Source organism: Manduca sexta, chromosome 28 (genome assembly GCF_014839805.1).
Source record: "Manduca sexta isolate Smith_Timp_Sample1 chromosome 28, JHU_Msex_v1.0, whole genome shotgun sequence".
In the NCBI taxonomy this organism is placed as follows: Eukaryota; Metazoa; Arthropoda; class Insecta; order Lepidoptera; family Sphingidae; genus Manduca; species Manduca sexta.
Window position 1 is genome coordinate 8,800,936 of NC_051142.1, and position 26,007 is coordinate 8,826,942.

The window sequence follows — 26,007 nt, forward strand, 5'->3', positions numbered from 1 at the left end:
GTCAGGCACATAATCATGGACTGTCAGATACAGCCAAAATTACAAGAGGAGAAATTATATTATATATTATGTATATGTATTATATTTCTTATTATCCCTTAAAACTAATAGAAGGTATATTAATATTCCCAATTTTGTTTATTTTAAATAACACTTACCATTTCCTTTGGCTTCATCTTTACACTCTGGTAAAACCACATGCAGCTTCGAGTCGTCTTTTTGTATTTCTGGCTCGTCCTTTGACAGTAGAGACTCCTTAGTCTCCTCTTTAGGTTGGGTGGATGTTTGTATCTCGGCGAGGCCCGGCACTGGTTTGCTTGTGTCTTCGTAGAGCATGAAGCTTTGTAGGCGCTTTATCGATATAGTTGCTTCAGCCACTTGAGCGATACCTTGAGGGAAGGATAGAAATAAATTATATTTTAATTTTTTTTTTCATTAAATCAAGTAGGTGTTTAAATTAAGTCATGGTCATGAATATCACCCATCCATACTATCTCGTCTTCTGAACCTGTAACCTCTGGTGCGTGTTCCTAAACAATGTCTATGTTGTTTCCATTGTCATACGTGCAATTGTCACTCCTTTTTGTTTTTTTTTGACATTTTGACTGGTTTTGCATTTAATTCAAAGTAACCCGATGCTATCTATTTACTTACAATCCCGGAAAAACATTGTATATTAGATTGAGATATTTTATTACGATATCAAATTTATATACTGATTGACTGCCAGTTTACAAGATTTTTGCAAAGAATTCGCTACATCTAACTTACTTTAACCCCATGCATTAATTTAAGGTACTGTTAATTTTATTTTACCTCTATTAAAGGTGATAAGTTTGCAGCCACTTACCTTGCGGGAAGAACACGGTCATAGTCTGCCTCAATATGTTGTAGAAGCTGGTGACGACGAACACTTGCTTGGCGGTGATGACGTTGTTGACGAGCACGTACGCCAGGATCGAGCAGAACAGACAGATGCGAGTCGTGAACATAATGAATGACGTCAACACGCCGCGGATGTACGACGTCGCACGGATCTGTTTGATTTCATGTCTGAAACAAAAGTTTGTATGCTTCGTGAAGCTATGCACAGGTAATTGCAAAAGGCGGAAGGGATTCTCCAATAAAAATAAAATATATAATTATATCTTTGCCAAATGTTAATTTCACCAGCAGACGAGTGCGTTGCTCTCGTGAAATTCGATTAGTCGGTTGGTTCTTGTTATTGTAATGACACAGTCTAAAACAAGCCGTCAAGCTTTACTTAATATCCTATTTACAAAGCAGAGACCTAAATAAAGTACATAATTTCATAATGCTGGCGTACAAAATCGCTTAACTTATGTAGTTGGACATTCACTAATTATTAAGATAAAAATAGTTTACCTCGAAGGTCGTCGTTATACAAATTTGTATATGGGTGGGTATGGGTAACCATAGAATTGATAAACAAGTATCCTCCGCGATTAACCTACTTACTGTGTTCATGTATTGCTGGAGCCAATTGACGACCGCACCCGTTCTAATTTATATAATCAAACGGGTGAACTAAACGACGCATAATCATCATTGACGTTCATGAGTGCTTAATTAAGCGGTTTTACTGTATTGACAGTTCCCTAGCTCACTATTACATGGTTCTGTTATATTTTTTTTGCACAATTGAATTATTTTTATCACATAATTCTATGTCTTTAACATTCAAAATTTCTAATAATCCCGAAAAGTATACCATGGGTACCATGAATGTTTGTCTTTTCTAATTTTCACCTACATGACAATTTCAAATACCTTATTTACAACATAAGCAAAAATTTCCATAGGAAATTTGCATAGTAAGCCAGCGATTTGTCAGTCAACGATTTCATGTCTTCATCAGAGAAATATTTTTTAAAGGGCTGAAGATAGTCACTAGTTGCGTTATATATTTTTTGTTGTCAGAGACATCCGTCGGTTACACTAAAAGATGTTTAATACGCTTTTTCGATTTATTGCGGGAATTGACCAATCACAGTAAAGTTTTTTATTAACATCTTACAAATGACTTATTTTGATCGGTTTATTTTCAGAATTGGATCATAGGTTAAGATTGGGATTCTTCATCGAAATTGGCCATAATTGGTGGTCGAAATATCGTAATATGGTGGAATCTACTTAAAGGTGGGTTGTAAAGCTTGGGGCCAGCATTTTATCGCAGGCCACAATATTCGACAGCGTCTACTCTTGGGTGCTATGTATCTCGGGTTAAGTTGCTAGATGACAATGGCGAAACATGAAATTTTAGGAAGAGGAATTAATAAATGCGGTCTGCAAATCGTTCTAATGATAATTAGATTCTACATAAATTCTACAAAAAGGTATTTATGCCGGCTGGAATCGGGTTATATGGACCCTTCGCCACTACCAGGTGGTATAGTGGATACCGTGACTTCGCGATAAATCTCTCCCAATGATAAAGAAAGAGATTTTTATTGATTTGCCCTCGATCCGCGTAAATTTAATACAATAATAATAAATAAAAAAATTTGACACGTCATGCTACGAAAATAACATTGTCCATACAACGCACGGACTCAAATTCACGAGAAAGCAAATGGAGAAAATTAAAGCAACATTTCAAATTATTTGATTCAAACCTATGTTTAATGTAAAGACGTATTGATCCTTAACGTTAATACGTTAACTTAGTAGTTAGTAACAATATATTCAAATTGCATTTGTTTTCATACTATAACGTGATTCATATAGCGATAAGCTTATATTAACACTTGTGTTTCCCACACGGAAAACAAACTAAGAATTAATCAAAGAGGTCCACACTGCTTTGACAGATAAATACATTTTAAACCAATGAGGTGGTAAATGAATCACAGGACACGATGACGACAGAAACAACTGTATCGCCGATCAAGCTATGTACTACGTTTACATTCCTATTATTGTACAATGTTGTCTAGCAACGTTTTACATGTTCACACAGGTATGACTAATGATGATTCTATGAAAATGTATTTTTCTATGGTGCAAGAATTGTAATTAGCGATGCATCTGTGTTCGTGAACTTTGTACTTGTAATCACGCCCGCCCACAAGTTATTGTTTATACAATAGAAATACAGTAATATGTTTTTTATTATTACAATTTAAGAACGTTTACACAATATATATCAAACTATGTACCCCAATCCATTTAACTCTTTCTATTATTTCTGTATCATTCAATTTCAATTCTTTTCAGATGTTCATGTAACCATTTATTTTGCTAACAATCAAAACCCTAATAATATTTTGAACCTAGTAATCACAATGTAAACAACCCTCCTTGCGGTCACACTTGTTCTTAATTTCTTCTTGACGTATTTAATATTTCACCTTCACATTATCTGTCTTCAAACAATCGTAGTATGAAAAACAACATTTACGTTAGGCAGCCGTTAACACTCGCATTGTATGAGTTTTCCAAGTTTGATGCGGAAAATAAAACCCGTTAACAATAAGAGCACGCGTGCCGGTCGACATCGGCTAATTATTTATATTTACTCACTTCCTTGCCTTAGCGACGAGGTCCGCGAACGGCTTCTCCCACGTGTACATCTTGATGACCTGTATGCCCGACAGGATCTCGTTCATGAGGCGCACGCGCTCGTCGGTGCGCAGCGCCGTCTTCAGCCGCAACACCGACGTGCGCTTGCCGAGGTACGCTGCGCATGTTAACTACACTTATACTATTCAATATAACAAAATATTTGATCATGTATTTCCATATAAATAAGTTAAAGTGGAAAGTATACGCAACAAAAGGAAATGGTAAGACTGAAACTGTTTCCTCTGAAGTACAGCCAAAAAGATTAGGTTGTAGTTGACAATAAAAAGGCTGTTCTTGCTCGCCTGTAACACGCTCTTTGGTTGCCCGCCATGCGTGTTTTACTTCATTTATTTGTTGAAATTAAATGAGCTCTGATCGCATATTTAAATCCATTCCCGAAATAATTATGGCTGTACTTTAACACTCAGGAATAATACAGCTTCTAATTAATAAACATATGTATGTATTTTGTCATGAAATATTCTTACTTCACTACTAAATAAGTACTCAGTCAGAATAGTTCTTTCGAAGATTAAAGCGTTCAAACAAAAACAATCTTTTCAGTTTGGTGTTAAGATAGATAATATTAAGGTAAAGTAGGCCAAGGCAAGTCTAAATTCTAAATACATTTTTCATACATTAAAATAAGCATGGTTTTATTTTTAAAACGTGTAGTTATCGTTTAATAAGATGCTTATCAATTATATATCTAAGCATCAAATAACATAAAAACATTCTGATAACGCTTTGTTTATTTTTCAGTCTATATGGTTAATTAAACATGATAATTGATAGTAGTGAACGTTATTACAATATTATCGCTGTTAAGCCGTACTTCCACAGTGTCGCGCGTCTATTGTTTTAATATCGGTGTTATATCCTGCGTGTAAGTCACTATCGGCAGAATTCTGTAATATTCTTACTATTAGAAATCAATAAAGATGATGTTCGTCAGAATGAATACTTACAGTGCTTAATAATCTACACTAAAATATAAAATTAAATAGTTTGTTTGAACGCGCTAATGAAAACGCGCTGAACTTCTAAATTCAATTCGATTTTTTTTTCACGTATAAGTGAAGCCTACTTTACGCCTGAGTACTATAAGCTACTTTCATCCCGGAGAAATATTTATACCGGAAAAACTTTTTCACGCGGGCAGAGCTGAGGGCAAAGCCTGTGTAAAATATACATACAAAACTCAAAAAAAACATTCACCGATAGAAATCTACATTTACCCTGAAAGTTGTAACCTACTTTGCCCAGGAAAGACCTTTAATATTACAGAAACTCTTTGGACACAGACGGACCTGCGAGTCTGCAATAAGGGCCGAAAGATCACCCAAAACGAACGCGAAACAGATATAAGTCCGAGAATAAAAATTAAAAAAAAAGTAGAATTGAGAGCCTCCTTTTTTTTAAAGTCGGTTAAAAAACCTTACCTTGCAAAGGTATGAACGCGAGCATGAACCCGACTCCGACGACGGCCGCCCAGCTAATCTCCTGCCACATGAAGTAGGTGATGATGACGGTCGCGAGCGGCCCGATCCACAGGTAGTGCAGGAATATTATCGCCACGTCGAACCGGTTCACGTCGTTGGAGAGCAGGTTCACCACTTGCCCGACCGTCGTCTCGCCGAGGGCCGTCTTTGACAGTCGCAGTGACTGAATAGGAACACTTACTGGTTAGAATAAGATGTTGCGGCTATGGTGTTTGGAATTAGGATAAAAATGGAGCGGAATCTACGTATAACAAAATATACTTAACGTTAGGTTACGCTAACGTCTCGCGTTTTTTTTTTATTTCAGTTAAATAGATAAATTTTTAGTAAGTATAAATTTTTGCATGCAACATATTCAATTGCATATGGTATGTGAAAATATAAATATTATTCATGAATATAAAAACAAATTTTAGTAGTAAAAAAAACACGATTATACGGTTTTTTTACTAAAGGTTTTGTTGATCACTATATGATAAATAATTTACACTGAGTACTAATTTATTACTACCACAAACAATTAACGTTGTATGAAAGTATGTAATGGAAAAAACTGTGCACTAACAGTTTGAAGGTTGCAACATGTGGAGTAATTCTATAATTAGCTAACACTAAACTGGTCATCGGCTTGTTTATTTATCCACCTACGTATATAATCTGATTGCAAGTAAGTATTAAGCCGCGGCCACATAACATGTAATTTGCCCGATCCGACCCCCGTATGGTTAATCGTATCTAGCTTCATATTATATATTATTATTAATAGAAACTTTCTGTAACAATTTTGAGGGTAGGTATGTGAAGTCTGCAAATGTGCACTAGGCCAGCGTGGTGGAGTAAGCAGCAGTGGCGAAGGGTCAAAATTTTCAAAAGGTAACCCGAGGCAATAAAATATGGCCTTAGATAACATATCGAGGCCAATTTTACAGAAAACAAAAACTAAGCCAACCATAATAAACCTAAAAGGGAAGCCGGCAGGCATCGGGTTGTATGGACGCTTCGCCACTGGTAAGCAGGCCTCCTCTGCTATGGATGAATTACCTCTCGGTAGTAGGGGAGGCTGATATTATTATTATATGTGTATTGTTTCACGTTCGGTTACTTAAACCTAGAGTCGAACGGTTATTAATTTTTCAAAATTATGTAGTTTACAGACACTGAAAATATCTACAATTTAGATTTATGTATAGATTCTTTAATTTTCCCGTCTGACATCCGTATCGTATTTCGTGAATTTCCACAACAGGTCGGTGCTGTCTCTATATAAATGTTGCTCGGACAAAAACCGATTCGGGAATCGTGTCGGAGCAGTATAAAGACTCCGTGTATATCATGATTGCAATACATATATTATGCCATAAATAATTTAAAAAAATGTCGGTAATAATGATTACGATGATGGGATCGAGAAAATTATATCCTTGTGGCCACGGCTTTAGTGTTTTGCGGGCATCACACGTTACGTTCGCACATTGACTGCACATAGTTCTGATATTTTACTATACAACAAAGTATATACAATACGTATATATAAAACGATTTATAGACGTTATTTAATTAATCTCCAGCGCGAATGAAGGAATTTCACGTAACGTGTGTTGCCGGTATTTGTAATTTAAACATGCACCGAGACGTCATGCTTTACGTACTATGTGCGTTCCTTCGGCTCCTTTGTGAAAGCTTCGACAGAAGTAATTAATATTAAATGCGAAATACAACAATGCGTGTAACATGGAAACGCAGTTAATGTTGTTTAATATGATAAATATTTATTGTTTGTGTATGTTGGTATAAATCTAATGCTTTTAGCTCGTTTGAAGATAGCCATGAGCGGTGTAACAGCTATTGTTTAGAGAATGGGTGACAGTAGACATAGAGTACGGGTAACTTCAGGTCGACAAAGATTGGTGGTAACTACACTTTGCATAATATTACGACATAAAATACCATGACATATAAGATAGTACCTAATTAATAATAACAATATACGCGGGGCTTCCCCAGAACCAGAGGTGTCAAAACAAAGATACTAATTGTTTGCAATAGCATCTCTTGAAACCTTGGGAATTTACGGTGTTTGTTGTACACAATGTATGAACCAAATAAGACTGGAAGGACTAAAAGACTGTCTATTGTCTTTTGAACATTGTGATGTTGGTAATATCATTAAGTGTCGTCAATCGTCACAATGAAAGAAAACTTAGCTATTACCTGCTATGTACCGCTATGTTATGCTGACGCTATTATTGCCTCTGGGTCAGTCACTTATTACGAAATCAATATATGCCTAAAATCTTGTTTAGTACATTTGTTCTACGTAGGGTTTGATATCTGGTAAAAAATATTTAGGTATCAAAGGGCATTAAGATTAACCACACCGCTAAGTAAGAAATAGGGAAACAGACAATTTGAGGAATTCACGAGGGCGAAAAGTAGAAAGAAGAAATAGAAATAGTCTTTGATAACAAAATATTGTATTTTCCGAGCGCTGTAATGAACCCAAAGCCTAACGGGACATCTGTGCGTGCTGCCCCCGGAGACCCAACACACAAGGAACCGTAATGAGGTTTATGATTTCCAATCACGAAAATATTGTCTATTGAGTTAGATATTATATTTATTCTATGTAGAAAACCTTACCTAAATATTAGCTTAGAAAAATATTTAAAAATACATATTCTAGAATCCTGATCAATAGAGGCAACACCAGCCGCTTTCTTTCGTGTCATTGATTTTCAAGATAGTTTTTATTTTTTAAAATTAATAAGCTTCGATAGAAATATCTCTTCAAATACATAATATGTGAATCGTTTCGGAAACATGTATATTGTACAGCTGTTCGCTCATGCTTAGCATTCAAATATTTTCACTTTATTTTCCTGTTAAGAATTGCATAGTTCCTCAGATATAAAGCCAAGTTTACATTGTATCATTAAAATAATTCCTAGTAAATCAATCAGTCAACTATGTTGGATAGACTTAAAAACTCCCGGCTGAGTATGATTTGTTGTTACTGCGGATTTTAGCCGACAAATCGGATGCTATGAAGATCTATAAATCGGCACTGTTGTCACGTGACCATAGTGACTGCACTCCGTACCCACTGATCATACCTGTATAAGGCATTTGACTGGTTAACAAGTCACCGTAACAAAACATCACACTATGTTATTTTTCTACATAGTAACATGGACAATGGACTGAATATATATTTATGACGTCACGACATTGACTTTGTGTACACGTAAACTCAGTAACGCGACGCAACCTTGTAGTCATCTTTAACGGTAGCATGAACGGACAAACTGACAAAATCCAAATTACATCATTCATTTACTGGCTGTAGCGTGTGGGAAAAACCGGTTAAGTGCGAGCTGGACTCTAGCACCTAGGATTCATCTAAGTATAAATTTAAAGTTAATAAACTTAACTTTTCCGTTCGATCCCTAGGCATGGTTATTGTTTACAATATAAAGTCTATTTTTTGGTATTAAAGTAAATACATATATAATATAATAATAATAATAATATCAGCCCTGTATTCTATACTTGCCCACTGCTGAGCACGGGCCTCCTCTACTACTGAGAGGGATTAGGCCTTAGTCCACCACGCTGGCCTAGTGCGGATTGGTAGACTTCACACACGTTCGAAATTCCTATAGAGAACTTCTCAGATGTGCAGGTTTCCTCCAATGTTTTCCTTCACCGTTAAAGCGAACGATAAATTCACAAAGAATACACACATGATTTTGGAAAAGTCAGAGGTGTGCGCCCTTGGGATTTGAACCTGCGGACATTCGTCTTCGCAGTCCGTTCCACACCCACCTAGGCTATCGCCGCTTACATACATATATACCTTTTACATTTTCTTTCGTTACATATATTGTAAGATATTGCTTCTTGCCCAATGTCATAATAGGTCAACGGAAACACCCTATACACAAGCCGGGACATAGAACCCAAAAACGAAAGGTAATATGGCCCTCCTAATGAAAAGTCGACTTTACAGGTCATTAAAGCCACAATCTAATGTGTTAGCTTACTGCGGGCGAGCAGAATTTAGGTCGCGTACTCTGTTTACGTTGATTTAATTACTTGCCAGTTGCCGAGTACACGGGTATGACATAAAAGTGCTAATTACGCGAACGTACGTAACATTGAAAAGGAAATGACCGTCCAATATACGAAGGTTCATGCTATATTCATTCTATAGGAAAATATTTTAAATGCTTAGTTATATTGTCAAGCATTTATTATGGTTATAATTTTTTATATCTCTATATGATGAGTCCTATTTTGAAATGTAACAATTACCCATTTATATAGACCAACTTGTTACACTGGTGGTAGGTCTCTCATATGTGAGAGTCCGCCGGGGTAGGTACCACCGCAATGTCATTTCCGCCGCCAAGCAGGAGTGTAATCACTGTTCCGCTCTGAAGGACATTGTAGCCAGTGCAACTACTAGACATAATAAGACTTAACACCTCATGTCTCAGGATGGCGAGCGCAGCGGAATACCAAACAATACTTTGTAATTAAAGGTATCGGATGGGGGTCTCCTGTTTATGGGCGGTCGTATCGCTCACCATCAGGCGAACGGCAAGCTCGTTTCATCATTTAAAGCAATTAATAAAAAAAAAAAACATGAATTCCGCATGCCGACTGCACACCGACTAACAAAATCCAAATACGTGAAGATAAGCCGGCCGTAATGGTTTGTTCCGGCGAGGCGACTTCCAAGGTCAGTCGGTGTAATTCCCCGTATGGTAAAGAAATTGTAGCCTTAGTGTGATTGTTGGGCGCCACGCGACTCATTTGATGTATCGACATATCCAGTGACGAGCGCAGTACGATGTCATATAGTGAACTGTGCAAGCGTGGGCGGTGTTCCTGGGCCGCCGGAGATAAGATTACTTTATGACAGCGATACGTTTAGATACTCACTAAGGTGCGTAAATAATAAAAAATAAAAGTATTTAAAATATTATGAATCCATATTCCGCCGTAAAGATGATTCTTAGAAATAAACTTGGTTCACTTTTATGCCATGTTTTCCGTGTTCTATCTCTATTTTAGTAATTGATTATATATTTATACATACAATTCTATAAGTACGAATTTCATGTCATATATGTAAATTTAGAGTACTTTATATAACTTTGTGATAAGCGGATGGCTGAGTGGCAAGTCTTTCGCTTAAGTCAGTATGCGATCAAAAACAAACATACTGGAACATACCAATTAAGAACCAATTATTATTATCAACATATTTAATTACCTTTCTATAGATGAGAGAGCAGCACGCGACCCGGAATTTCATGCCCATGTGCAGAATGGCCATCATGTAGGGATGCACCACGAACACGTTGAGCGCGGAGCACAGCACCACCGCGCCTGCGTACAGATACGCCTCCGACGACTCCATGTGATTGCCGACGCTGTAGTATTCCACCAGCTTGCCCAGGAACAGCGGCTGCGCTATCCTGTTACATAAATATATTCATTAATTCCCATAAGGCGCATGAGTTATAAAGTCCGACGTCTACCTATACTCTATCTTTCTCTCCTTTCCCTGATCGGTAACGTGGCCACACAACATTTTATTTTTTTTAAATTTATTCACACTCATTCTTTTCATTATCACGTCTTATCGACTATACCAGATCTGTTGGTTCGTATAATTTGTTCAAATATAATACGATACTTAGTTGTTAAAATAACATTAGACTTGTAAATTGTGTACAGCGATCGAGCAAAACGCGGCTCGTCAGAACGAGAAGCTGTCATGCGTATGATCGGCGCTATTCATTCGTAATATTGATGATATTTACTGGCGGCGGTCATAATTGCTTACGATCGGATATCCCACTTGTGAGTTTACCGCCATTTTCTTTTTTATGCCAAAGACTAGCAAACATACAAATGGATCTCTTGATGTTAAGAGAAATTTACCGCTTAAACATCCACATTGGTAGAAGAATCATTGATGAGATTTCGGATCTAAAGGTAAGACATTAAGGCTAAGGATAAAGACGAGGATTTTAGCCACCAAAAATGTAAAATCATTCATCTAAATTTCTCGGAATATTATTTTGTCTGTTTACTGGTAGATTAATTCAAGGTCTGTTAACTGTACTCCATTGATCCGTGGATTACGAGTCTTAGGTAAAAAAAATATTCACGCAAAAATAGACTTTATCGTCTGTAACATAGTGGATTAAATGGCGATACTTAATGATGTTTCTCTTGGCATGGAGTTGGTATACGTCATTCTTTCAACGTCATTAAATGAAAGGAAAAATACTTTTTAATCCGGATTATGGCAACCTTCATGTTGGTGAAGCGCCTTCTTACAAAAAAAACAACTTTAAGCGTTTTCTCACACATAACTACATTATTTTATTACAATGCAATAAAAAACATTACCAAATTACAATAGAATTCTAAAAATAAACATTTTAATAAAAGTTTTATTTCAACTGTGACCTCTGAAGCTACAAATAGCTGTATTAGGCAAGTTAGGTTACCTAACTTGCCTAATATAATATAATATATAATGATGAATATATAAATATATAATGATGCTCTATTACTAATCCTTACTAATAGGAAACGAATTATGAATTAATACCTTTTAGAGTTTTTGTCGCAACAGCTGAGAATAAAAGCTAGTATACAACTACTCGCGATTATGAAACATGCTCACACTATCCCCGTATCGTTAATAGGTTGAGCAGCAGCCAACGCGACTTCGTTCCTTAGACGCACCAAGCGTGCGTGCATGATCAGACGTTCCGTTTGGCTGAAGTACCCAATAAACGAACCAACCATTCTCGGCTGTTGGATCCTGAAAAGGAAAGGATTACGTAGGAAAACAGGAGTAGGTAAGGTTGGTAGGTAGGTGGGAATAATGTAACTCAATAGAATTTTGGAGAGATCAGTGGTTATTTCCAATTTATTGAATTAAAAGATGCAAATACATTTATAATGATAAAAAAGTAAATTATGGTAGTAGCGTCAATCAAAAAATGTGATAACTTGATAATACTAACTTGAATTAGTACATCAAAAATTATAATAGCGTCCATAAGGGCATATGAGCGTCTGTTTTACCATGTTCGATAAAATACTCCTCTTCAAATCTAATGAAAGATGACCAAATACAAAAGTCACTCTTAACTGTCAATTCTGCTCTTAAATAAATTGACACGCAATGAGCGTCATTTAATCTAGCTGCCTAATATATTAACTGATCTCAATCACTATACTGTGAAACAGACCTAAACAGTAATAAACCCGGTTATTTATATCATCGTGCGTTAGTAAATACATAACACAAATAGTCACTTATCGGTCATTCGTTATCAAAAGCGTGTAAAATCAATGTTGGCTAATCACGACAATCGTCTTAGATACAAGATTAACTCAACTCATCTCGTATCACTTCGATACGTGCTATCTTATCTAGAACAGCTAGAGAGAACCGTGTGCTATCTACGCGGCCACAAGACCTAATAACATTGTTATTGTTATTGTAGTAGATAAAATGTATATTTAGTTGTTAAAATACAGAGCGATAAGCGATAAGGTCACATTTGTTATTGTTATTTCACCTAATGCAGGTATTATTTCATTGGCGACCCTCGTCGCGGAGTCGAGAACCGGTATTCTAGACTGGCTCCTACTACCACCACTGGCATGATACCAATAAACGTTAATTCATAAATTCATAGATACTTATTATTATATAACATCACAATAAAAACAATAAAATATCAATTTGCCAATAAATCGCTTTATTAACTTATTCTTATTCGTTGTATTCTTTTTTATGCTTGTTCAACGATATTTTTTACCCTGTGGTCTCTTTATTTTCTATTATAGGTTCTTATTATCTAATATATATATTAGTAAGCGTATATACGCTTAATAATAATAATGGTTGTTTGATATTATAATTTAAATTTTATTACGTAAAACTCCACCTTGAAAATTATTATAATGAATTTTTCATCTAAGCAGCAAGAAGCAAAAAAATGCCGAATTCCACGAAAGGCCCGCGCCATGCGAGGTCTATAAATAGTTGCAGTATCTTGAAAATATTGTCCAATCTCAGGATTAATGTATATGCAAAGATCGGTAGAAAGACTAAAATGAATACGTGGTTTAAACAAAATACGAGCTATATTCCCATACGTATACGTGGATAAAACCGTGTTGCCTTGGATTAATTTAATATGTCTCGCGTAAGTTTTAATAATATTATATATTCCCATCGTTACTATTTCTGCTTCGTGAAGAGGCTATCGATCTGTACACTCATGTGGCTATGGAGTTTTGTTTGAATAAATTTCTTTTGTCTTTTACTTTTTTTGTCTCGAATTGGTTGTAAATATAATACGTAACGTCATCTCCGTTCCATACGAAATGCCTTCAAAGTCAACGACAATATAACAAAACCTTTGTTTATTCATAGAAAAAAAGAAATAGAAGAATAAAAAATATGGTAAAATTATATTTAAGTGTTAAAATAAATAAATGTATATTTTTATTGTATCGCTAACCTTCAATAGCCTATACGAAAATAAAAGAGTAAAATTTTCTATGGCTTCAGATTTTTTGTTTCAACAAAGTAAACGTGCTTTTATATAATATTAATAAGGTGTCGCTTGCGGCCTAACATTAAATCACTGTAGTACGTCAATAACTGTACAAAGAATTGACGTCATGAACTTTTGGTTCTTTACAATATCCACATGACATTTTCAACTTCTACGTTACTTTAGGTAAATATTTTTGTGGCAACAAATACTTAAGATTTTTTCATTACAAATTTGATTGAAATCACTCTTTCGTCCAAAGAATTTTTGAGACGTACGCGTGGTTTAGTCACGATGTTACAATTCAATGTAACACCCGGTTAACTTCATTATCTGGTTAAACCTATTCTCAATGTCGGTCAACTTGTAAAGTGTAATCGTGTAATTCTTGTATGCGATAATCATCCTCGGTAAGTTACGTCACAGAGAAACTCTCAATAGACATGGGGAAAACCGCAAGCCACCGTTGGTCAATGATCAGTGTAACCACTCAAGTAGCGCAAGGCACGAAACCACGTGTGGTTGGTGCGCAACATGTGGTTACGATTGGCGACATTATTTACAAAAGTCAACAATGTATTCCATGGCTACAGCTGATATGACATCAAGTTGAAGAAACGTTGTGAGTTGTAAATATTTCACATGGCGAACGTGATTACGTATGCATAGGAGTAATAATTATAATGAAAATTCTCATAGCAGCGTGTGAACTGGCTTGAGGAAACCGACTATATAGATAAAAATGCAAATATTCATATAAAAGTACCTACATCCAGTGTGCATGAGCTCCTACGTCACACCTTAAGGATATTATACACTGGATTCCTATTGATGCAATACTGCAAACATTAACTTATTTCCTGATTAATGACTGCAATCACTCTGTTTCCGCATAATAAATAAGAAGAACTGTAACGCATTTTACATTCCGTTCATATAGCTGTGTCATGGCGTCACCACATGTCATTACATTTCACAAACTAACAGGAAGGCCGGTTGATAGCAACAATTCGCACAGTTCAAAGTAACAAATCGTTCTTATTCGTGTCACGCCCGCAAGACAATTGGCTACAAAGTTCATAAGCGACATTTTAATTAGCCGCTTGAATTAAAGTAGCTGTAATGGCAATCATTTTTTAAACGAGTCTAAAATAAAAAAGGCTTAGTATATGACCCAATAAATTATATGTTTGATGAATGTCTGCGATTATCTTTAAATCTTATTCTCAAGGTAGTCGAAATCGGAGAAAAACAAATATTTTTATTCTAGCTTTTTATTTCGGGTACCTTGAGAGCAATTCCTATTCCGGAATAAAGTCACATTGTAAACTTTCATAATAAAGACAATCAAAGAAATATCATAGATTTTTTAAAAATCGCGTTATTCATAAAAGACCCATAAAAATTAATAAAATCTTAATACACAACTATGTCTGCATACATTACTAATATGTACCAAATTCGAACGATATAATATAAATGAAATGAATGACTCATAAGCACGTGTGTACGGGTTGACATAAAAAAAACTACAATACTTCCTACAAATATTGTTATGAATCCGTAATATACCGTAAAAACCGTCATTGTCAATGTAACAATATCTATACTTAGAAATACGAAATAAACTATGTCTGACTGTTTGCTTTCACGGCTTGACTATTGAACTATTGAACATTGATTATGATAAAATTTAGTAAGAAGTAAGCTTAAACCATAAGAATGGATATAGGTTGCATTTTATCCTGAAATATTACCTAGTATGACCTTTATTCCGAAAATAATTAATCAATCGGGCGGGGCCGCGATAGTTAGTAGGTTATATTTTATATGCTAATGTTACTGATTGTGCAAACAAATGATCAACATACTCATGTATGAATCACATCTAATACAAAATTGAAATTTATTACGCAATATACAGAACGGCCCGGTTTGTCTAGCTGAAGCGTACTAGTTGTCGTAAGTTGTAACATAGATATTGATAATGGACTGATCGACTGACGTTACTATACAAATCAAGCATATATATGTAGGCCGGAAAAGGGTTAGAAATAAATGTATTAGGCAGTAGTCATATTGTTCTAAAATCCCCATTGGTCCACACCACACTCTAGAACGGGATAAGATCTGTATACGTTCGTCACTATAGCAGTACCGAAGACACACTTTAAGGCCGCACATTCACTTGATCTTTTTCTACAAAGGGTTTAATCTTGAGTCTTATTATACCTATTCAAATTAGTAACTATTATGTTATGATAATATTCTTTACTTGACAAAATTACTTACTTTATACCTAAAACGAATTCCTAACGAGGGCGGATCAATATCAATTCAAGGTCATATTTTAATATATTACTTAAAATATTTATTAAACAGAATACATGTATCAGCACAGTCGCAGGTCTTTAGCATTCATCTATAATTTAGCAAGCATCTTGTAATACCACAGTTTGGTACATCCATTCGATCATTATTTTATTAACTCGGTGGATAGAAATCTTATCAGAGATGCGTTATAAGTATACCTTATAATACAGTACTTATATAGAATCGTAAAAGTAAATTAACGATTTGGGCTCTTATAATTAATGGAAGATGTAAATATGAAACGAGAGGTAAAAGATGGATGGCCTACGGTGGCGTGACCTCATTACACTTATATGAGAATTACGTTGAATACAGTAAGATGTTCCCGCAGCCCGCTAAACGTCCACACTAGCTAATATACCAATATTCGACATAAATATTAATGTAGTTGGTCTTACAGATGCGTCCTGCCACAAACCGCATTTTGTGTAAACTACTTTTTCACGTATCGACAACAGCGCCACCCATCCGAGCCAAAATTATTTTTGACTCTTCTAGATTCAAGTTCGTACTAACTAAATCCTCACATTTTTTTATATTAATATACATACTTCGATACATATGTACTATACATAACCAAACAAGCAATACAACTTTTTGTTTGATTTTCCTTTTTCCTCGTAATTTGTAGTTATTTAGGTACCTCACTGCTAATAAATAGTTAGTGAGAAAACAAGAGCTCTAGACCGGAAGATTTTAACAAAACCACAAAATAATATGTTTTTCTATAAGGCGGGTCGGCCACTGCTATGATATTATACGTTTTCCATAGAATTGCACAATGAATTGTAACGCAAATGTGTATGTTTCAATCAACAATTACATTTATCTTTGCTTTGTTTATTCAATACCATGCCTTTGAGAGTCAACAGATCAACAACCTATTTAGTCTGCAGATTCTTTACTTTTGTTATAAAATACATATAAATATTATGTCCCGTAATCTCATCATTATCTCGGTTATGACTAAACAGCACACATTTAGCGGGTTGCAATATAGTTATGAAAATACATTGCAAGTGTAAATATTAGTTTTTATATTTTAAACAATGGAAACAGAAAACAATGAAAATGAAAGTTTTAAAAATGAGTATTTCCTAAGAGACAAGTTAATAAATTGATTTTTAATGAAATAATAAGAGAAAAATACGCAGAATCTTAAAAATGTCCAACAACACACGCCAAAAATACAAAGCCTCAAACTATAATATATTCGGTGTGCCAATTGACATTGAAATGAGTTTCTTTTCTGTAACCAGCTGTATAATTATTAGCCACAGGAGCGCTCCACTGCTAAATAGACATAAAAAATTTTAGACTAGTTAGTAACGGCCTGCATCCAGCGTCTTCCTGCTACCTTTATCAGGTCGTGTAATGTACAAAGTGAGCCTAGCAGGTAATGAACTAAAGATTTCCATAAAATGAATACCCTATTGTTGATTGATACGGATCGCACGCACCATTGCGGCGGGGCGTCGATTAAAGCGATGGCCTTGATAAATTCGCGTCGGATATGGGGTTCGTCTATCATTATTGAGATAACGTGGCACGAAATTTAAGTATTGCAGTATACACTAAGTTCCAATTGGTATGTATTAAAATATATTATCATGGCACGGGAAGGATAACTAAATACGTTTCAACTTTCCATTTGCAATATTGTTATTGAGCAGTAACTAGTATGTATCAATAATAATAAATTTCGAAAAAAATCGGATAAAACTGACTTCAATGTGAACAACAATATCCACTTCTTTACTTATTAATTAAATTAGAATTTAATTTTTATTTATGTAAATTTGATTTGCGTTATGTGTATTACGCTTTTCGTGCTCTTGCGTGTTTCATAAAATTTGATAAAATACAGACAATATCATCATAATGGCCAGAATCCAATACCACCCAAGTAATTTTTTCAAAGTTCTTAAAATTCTCACTATTTCTTCTAACATGGGGATTTTACACAAGATGTCACCGGTTTAGCCGAAAATACGACAATGGCAAGATGTACACTCTTCAAGGTTATGAATTATGATAACGGCAGCAAAAAGATGTTTCCCTGGCAATGAAATATTAACTCAGACCTTACATCTGCGTCACGAACGACGAAGCTTCGACGACTTGTTACGCTAAAATTTACTTTCAAATTACCGAGATAAAAGCAACCACCACCAGCAACAATAGATCCTCATCTATCAACAAACATCACGGCAGTTTGCAAAAAATGACAATAAAATTCAATAAATGCCTTTGCACAATACATTTACTTACGACCGATTTGAATAAGCGAGACCAATCGCTACCTATGGATATCGAAAAAGGACTAATCGGAATGAAGTGATCGACAAACTTAAAAATGACTTATTCCGATTAGTTCATTTTTGGAATAGACACGAAGGTAAGATTTGAGATTTTTTAAATTTAAAGCGTAACAGCGAATCTAAAATAATGGGTACCATTATCAGTAATTATTCAAATTTATTTATTATATTCATTATATTTTATACTTACATGTCAAAAATATGCATAATATACTTTATGTTAAGGACATTGAATACTTATGCCCAAGGTTCCATTGGTTGAATATCCTAATACATCTAAGCTTCATGTTTTAGTATTCTCAATGTATAATTTCTCAAAACTATTATTATTATGTCGCTATACTAAAGCTGTCATTTAGGATGTATTACTTACAACCAAAACAACATTAAGATAAAGTTTACGAATATAATTACCATTATTGTGGGAAGAGATGGGCTAATAATTTCGGAATAGCAGATTCTTAGCAACAGGTTTTATTAATAAATATTTCGAAGTAATAGCTAGAATAAACCACTGGAAATCAAATTACAGAAGCATAATTTATTCAAATGATATTTGTGTCATAAATTATTATTATCAACACTATCAAAGGAGTAAATACTTACCGATGGTCTATAACATCGGAACAATATTTAAAAGTAGGGAGACGTTTGCGTGTTAACTGGATATAAAGTAAATAATATTATAGGGTTTTGGCTGCCTAATTTTTTATTTCCAATTTCAGACGGCGGACTAGCCTGCAAGGCTGAGTCTGCTTGAGATTTTCTCCTCGTATAAGGTTCTCCATATAGAAAATAAAACCATTGTTTATATAGGTCATAGTCAACCAATACTATTTTGATAGTTGTAGACATACTTGAACATAAAAACCTCATAAAATACAAATTTTGCTACAAATACAGAAAGTGCGAAACACATTTTTAATTCGTAACAGAACATAATGAAGACAATACGCAACGTGTAATAAAGATATTGCTAGTTACGCTAGCGTGCAGCAGGCTTGTCTCCCTGACATTGAATAAATAAGTCAATAACCTGAAGCATGCGATTCAATCAACTTGCGACATTGTTTTGGCTGCTAATTATCTCAAAACAACTGCGTTTTATAGGTATTGGTACATTTCACTATCGGCACGTATTTTAAAAACAAATATGATTGTATAGTTGAATCAGCCACTTGTGTAATCTTTTATAGTTAGAGCTCAAATAAATTAATTTTCTTAAAAATTACGCCATCACATACCTACGTCCTACACTTACCCGGTAGTTTTTATAAACAAAACTGTCCATGTTACTTAGATATTTTTTGCAGTTATCCAAATCAAAACAATCGAAATCATAAATATATAGTTAAAGTACTATAATGTATTCACACATATCAAATCTCGTTGGCGTTTAGAATCTAATATATGTATATAATAAGTATATGTAATTAAATACCACAGTATAATGACATGATTTTAAGAATATTATAATTATCTAAAACGTAAATAATTATGATCACTACAATATTAATTAAGTATTGAGATTTTTTATTTTACCAATATTTACGCTTTTTACTTTTTTTCTACTTTGTAAAGCATATTTAGGGTGTGGACCAAAAATAACATGACAAAAAGTTTGAATAAAAGGTGATCTATCATATAAAAATTACGAAATTTTCGATATTTATTTTTTGGAATTTTTCATTTAATCGTTTCTGTGTGCTAATAATCAGGTAATTTTCTAATTTTTCTTTTCAATGAAAAAGTATATGTACAGGAATACGTTATGTTGTTCTACCTACTAGTGAATTTAAATCAATAAAAAAATAATTTAAGCAAACACTTATCTTAATAATGTGTTAATCGTATTGGTATAATTAACAACCAAATAAGAAATCATGACAAAAAACTCTACACAAAAATGCTCAATGAAAAGTCAAGATTATTAGTTTGCAATTAATAATACCATTAATTCTTTATCTTATTTTGAAATTGAGACTACCTAATTCAATACTTAGGTCTGGTTTTTGATTAGCAAATGTGGCAACCAACTTGTTTCCTAGATAGCCATTCCGTTTTATGTGCGATAGTTGCATTTGGCCATTTAATATTTTATTTAGTGATCGTTTGTTTATTATGCAAATTATTACTTAATTTAATTTGATTTTTTATACTCTCATCTGGCACTTGTGGAATGCACCGTATCTATCATCCAGAGCAATATATACATTTTGTACTAACACAAAGACATGTATACATATAAAACGTGTTTACATGGGGTTGAAAAGATTTAACCATAGACCAGCTAGGCATGGTTTAAACGGTTTTATCAAATGCCATTTCCATAGTAACGTTTACAAAATCGATCAAACTATCTCGTAAAGGCAAGGCTGCGTAAAGTAGGCCCTAAACTGTAATTTTCAGCAACTGAATGACCAATAAACTTATTTAATTTCTTCATCTGTTTAAATTATTAATATATTCTTCATTAATCCCTCAGATTACGAAAAGCCATTATATTACCCAGAATACTATAATGAATTCACATCGTTTAAAGTTAGATCAAAGGGCCTTATCTAACTACGTCTGACTAAATCATTAAGCGCAAACTCATTAGAACCTAAAATTCGCAAACCCGTTATCCGTTGAAATGACTTTTAAAGGCAAGGCCATATTCATATTGGATGTGCAATTTGATAAAATGGCAATAGAATCGGATGTACAGTTTCTATTTTGAAAAATACGTTATAGATAAGAGACGAGGCAGCCAACAAAAGATTTGAAATTCTTTTATTTTGTCAAAGAGTGCCTTTGAAAGTAGCCGTAAACGCATATAACTCAGAGTATAATTTAGGAGCAGGTAGCTAACAGCTTGTTCATATTTAGTTTTTACCTCTTTTGAATTTAGTATAGGCTAATATATATGGACCGTAAGTTGCTCGCTGCCCGCCCGCGTCGAAGACCTTTACTTATTAAAAAACATATCTTTCAAAGATAAGAAATAGCCTAGAATATTTTATTCGAATGCATTTCATTCATTCATAAAATAAAATGTACGATATTTTTTTAATGCTGAAAAAATTTAAATAAATCAATACCTAATTCCACATTCCATGACAAGCAGTACAAATCCGTAGAGCATGCAGCGTGCGGCGTACGCGCGTAGTATAACGCGCAGCAGGCTTGGCTTCCGCTTGCTGCCGGCGCGCGCAACTTCCTCCTCCCAGAGGCGAGCGAATTTATCGCCCAACGGGCCTGTTAAGCGAACGAATAAAATATTACTATTCCATAGTAACAATAGTAGAGTTTACCAATTACTATCTGATCATTATGATTTAGCGTCTTTAGGAAATAAATTCCCAAAAATTCTTGGTAAATGCTTATTTATGTTGCATAAAGTCATTTGTGTAAGAAATTTTCATGTTACTAGACCATTTGTTTTAAGCCTTGTATTGTCAGGCAGTTTTATAAATTGTATAATAATACAAGATGGAAAATTTGTAAACTTTTGTGAATACATTAACTCTTTCAGTAAGAGCTTGTCTTCAGATTTTAATATTTATACTGTACAAGTTTCAAATATACAATTACCCTGTGTAAGATAATGATAAGAGAAACAAAAAAATATTCAACACCAAGTTAAGTTAATATGGCAGGAGTTTTACCCAATAAAAATATAAAAGAAAATCTACAAAACACCCTGTATCTCTTTCCGGACTGTTAGAACCAGGTGGGTAGAAATGAATTATATTAGTGTGGTTTTATAAACTTTTTTATGGATTCTTACCTGAAGAATGTTCAGCCAATGGTTCATACAAATCATTTTCTTCCATTTCTCTCTTTAACCCACCCCAAAACATAGGCAAGGTCCATCTAATAAAAAGATTAATTTTATTAAAAAATTATTTGCTTAAAAAATTACAACATAAATCAATAAAAAAAAATACTGTTTTAATTGTTTCTGGAATATTTTAAAGAAAATATTTGTGCTACAATATTTTCATAAATTCACTAAATTACTTCATAAACAAACCCTAATTGTTTCTGCCAAACCTTATACTGATTTACAACCACATCATTTATAATACATATTTCATATGGATATGGATGAATCTCAGCATAAGATGTAAATCATAAATAATTATGTTATAGAGTATCTTTTTTAATAAACATTACTTATTTTAATATTTAAAACATTTTCCAGCTATAGTTTCAATTAGATATTTTTTAAATATAGATAGGTAGTGGAAATTTTTTATTTTTAAATATTTACCAAGGCAATAATGTTCATTAAAATCATACTTTTTGATTTATGGCCTAATGTGTGGGATCCATGGCAATTCTATAGTCACTAAGCTGCTTTTTATCATTGTTATACAAATAATATAGAAAGTATACCAAAATGTTTATAGTAAAAGAAAAATAATTACTATTTATTTTCATCTAAGTGAATTATTTAATGTATATGCACACATAATACTTCTTTTTTTTTTAAATATAGTCTTGCACCTTTCTCTTTTATTAGTGATATGACTTATATTCCTTTAAAAAAAATACTAAATGCGTTCCTATATGTAGAAATTTCAAACAAACTTTTGAACAAGGTAGGTAGCAGATATGAAAAATATGTACTATATATTACTGTATTATTATATTTTACTTACGTGAATGTTAGGGCTGATAATGGATTTGCCCTTGCCCTAGGATGTGGAGGGCGTCCTTTCTTTTTAAACGATTCCATAATTTAAGTACCTGAAAAATTTATAGCATTAAATTTTTTTCCACATATACTAATAGTTCATTTTCATAGAAATAAATATACTCTTCACTAATCTTTTTTTTTCTAAATATTCAGTAGCTTAAAAATGATAAGCCAATGATATATATTTTTTTTATTTTAATTAACTGTATACACAAACGACATTTTTTTCCAGGCAAAAAACTCAAAAACTAATGCAGCTATATAGGATCTTAGAAACCTATGTAGAAATAAAAAAAAATACGTAAATCTAAAAATACTCACAGACTATACGTAGCAGTCTTTTCAGGGACGGTGTGATATTGTAACCTTATATGATTAACAATAGCATGCCTTTCTATGTCGTTTTCCGTGCTATATAAATTTTATTCACATTTAATCCCGATTTTTTTATCTACCCGCTATAATTTCACAATTCTACAAAAATGATTGTTATAGAACGACTGATTGCTACCTTCTCAATATTTACTGAATAAAAATTATATAATATTAAATTCACGTATAAATACCATATGCATGTGCCGAAAACTACAAAGTACAAGGTATGTATTTAATCACGTTCAACACATAATTTTTACTGCCGAGCCTGACGAACTATAACCGAAACTGTACGAACGGCGAACACTACAAGTTATTAAAACGGTGAAACATGAAACGAAAACGACGGCAACTACCCAAGGTTAGGCGCATAGAGTTGACGACTCAAAGTGACGACTGAAGACTCCTCACTCAGATTATGTTTTTCGCCGGAGTAATTTGACACAATTTGACAGATGTAGTGTTGTAAAAGTGCAGGATTTTAAATAGTTATAAATGGTTATAAAGCAAATGTCGATATATCAATATCGATATACATATATAAGTTAATTGTAAATAATTATGTATTCAACATAAATTGATAAAAATGTAATGCCCTCACCCCGGTGCTTCACAATATTATAATCGTTCAATATTATTGCGCATTTGCATTCGTGTAAATGAACTAAATTATTGAATTATTTAATATGGAATAAAGAAGTGAAATAGTCAGGTTTGAACATCATTATAACATTTTATTACATAGATAAAAATAAGAGTTTGGAGGTATTCATATAATTCGGGACCATTTTATTTACAATAATAAAATATTAATGTTATTAAACTAGTAATAGTCCATTGGTAAAAATTCGGCCGTAGAATTCAAAATATTTTTAACACATACAAAGGCTGCAAATCAAAAACAAATCGAGAAGAAAACTTGTCTGAGTTGGTGACTTTACATATGCGAGTTTTCCTGCAGAATTTTCCCTTTTTTCTAATAATGAAATAATTTGGTATTTAGAAAACCCACACTATTTTTATCTGAACTGAGTCAAAGTACTTCAACAATATTATTTTTAAAGATTTAGTTATAAAATAATTATCATTAAAGGGAACTCATTTTTATGAAGTGGATTGATGAATGTGTTGTCATCTAATTCTAGTGTATTAGCAGCTAGGGGTTTTAAGAAAAAAGGGATAACACTTCTTCAGCCATAAAGAGTGTCAGAAGACATGAAATTAACAAAACTCGAAACAATTAAAAGGAAAGTCATTGCTAGTCTGTGTATCCATGTAGAAAAGGTTATAAGAAGAGTTAGGCTATTAAAAATACTAAAAACCAAACTCTGTAATTAACAATAAACTGATTTAGAATTCAGATGAACTTGTTATTGTGGCATGTGGAGTCAAGGTGAAATCAATAGTATCGATAATCTATCGATATTATTGTTACATGTCAATACTGTCGATACTATCGGCAGAATTGATACCTGCATGTGCAATACTATTGATAACAGCGATAAAATCGATACTATTGATAGAAATGCATTCAATAGTATCTATGGTATCGATAGTATTGCGAAAACCATTAGTTTTTACCAAAACCTATGATGATGATGGTTGCTGAGTGATGGTTAACACCTCAGAACAAGAACAAGCAGTTAACACTAATTGAAAGACAGCATAATCAAAAACGATTTTTTTTTAATTCTTCCTTAGAGGACAGGCTATACTTAGCCTTTCGACCATACTAGATAGTATGGTGGAAAGACTATTGCGAAAGTCTTATATCAATGAATGAATTGATTGTGACCAAGAAGGTATAAGACTCAGAACAATGACAAGCAATGCTTGTTCTTGTTCTGAGGTATAACAAAGAGAATATAATCACTACGTTTTAAGGTCAATGATTAAAGAGTATAGAGGATGGGTAATATGGTCACGTGACATGCGGCACATTTAATGCATAAAATGGCGCCGACTCCGCCCCTTACAATAGTGATATGCTAGTACCGAAAATTTTGTATCGACATCGAAGAATTAAAAAGAGAGACAAACAAGCCCAAAAAGATCAAATACGAAAAGGGTTAGGTTCTACCATAATATAAATATAACAAACCATAATATAAACAAACAAACTGAAACTAATTTATAAGTAACAATTGTTAAAGAAAGCAGTACCTGTTGTGACAAACATCCAGTTGTGTTTGATCTATATTTGTATGTTGCACTATTCCTTGCTAAAAATTTAAGTTACAGATTAACATATTTACTTAATACATGATAAATGGAATAAGATAGCGTAGTCAGCAATTATTTGGTTGGTTTTATTTTATTTTATTTTATTATTATGCTCTTTGATCGAGAAACATAACCATGTTTCAGCAAACTAAAATCAATGAGCGTAAAGATGGTGGTTAAGATAATCAATTATAATAATTATTTGCAATAACAACAATATGATTATGTATCTTTCCGTGCATGCAAAGGTTGCTCGAAACATAAGACCGCCAATTGTAAAAATATATCTTACATTTCATCTTTATGTTGTTTCTTTTATGTTTATCTATTCTTTTATG

General features: G+C 33.6%; 1 protein-coding gene across 4 annotated transcripts in view; it reads right to left on the reverse strand.

The window, feature by feature from the left end:
• The window catches only part of LOC115450434 (multidrug resistance-associated protein 4), a 36,229-nt gene that overhangs the window by 9,617 nt on the left and 605 nt on the right, over window positions 1-26,007 (reverse strand). Inside the window, exons 1-9 of one of the 4 annotated variants that reach the window (XM_037444913.1) lie at window positions 25,610-25,628; window positions 23,034-23,121; window positions 22,157-22,242; window positions 21,468-21,624; window positions 10,369-10,573; window positions 5,028-5,250; window positions 3,544-3,700; window positions 851-1,053; window positions 159-389 (exon numbers count right to left, since the gene is read on the reverse strand). In XM_037444913.1, coding sequence (XP_037300810.1) covers window positions 159-389; window positions 851-1,053; window positions 3,544-3,700; window positions 5,028-5,250; window positions 10,369-10,573; window positions 21,468-21,624; window positions 22,157-22,242; window positions 23,034-23,110 — 1,339 coding nt within the window. In that variant the 5' untranslated portion in view covers window positions 23,111-23,121; window positions 25,610-25,628. Of the gene's footprint in view, window positions 1-158; window positions 390-850; window positions 1,054-3,543; window positions 3,701-5,027; window positions 5,251-10,368; window positions 10,574-11,796; window positions 11,949-21,467; window positions 21,625-22,156; window positions 22,243-23,033; window positions 23,122-23,392; window positions 23,986-25,609; window positions 25,629-26,007 lie in introns of those variants that run through there. The other 3 variants (XM_037444911.1, XM_037444912.1, XM_037444914.1) reach the window with 3 other exon arrangements.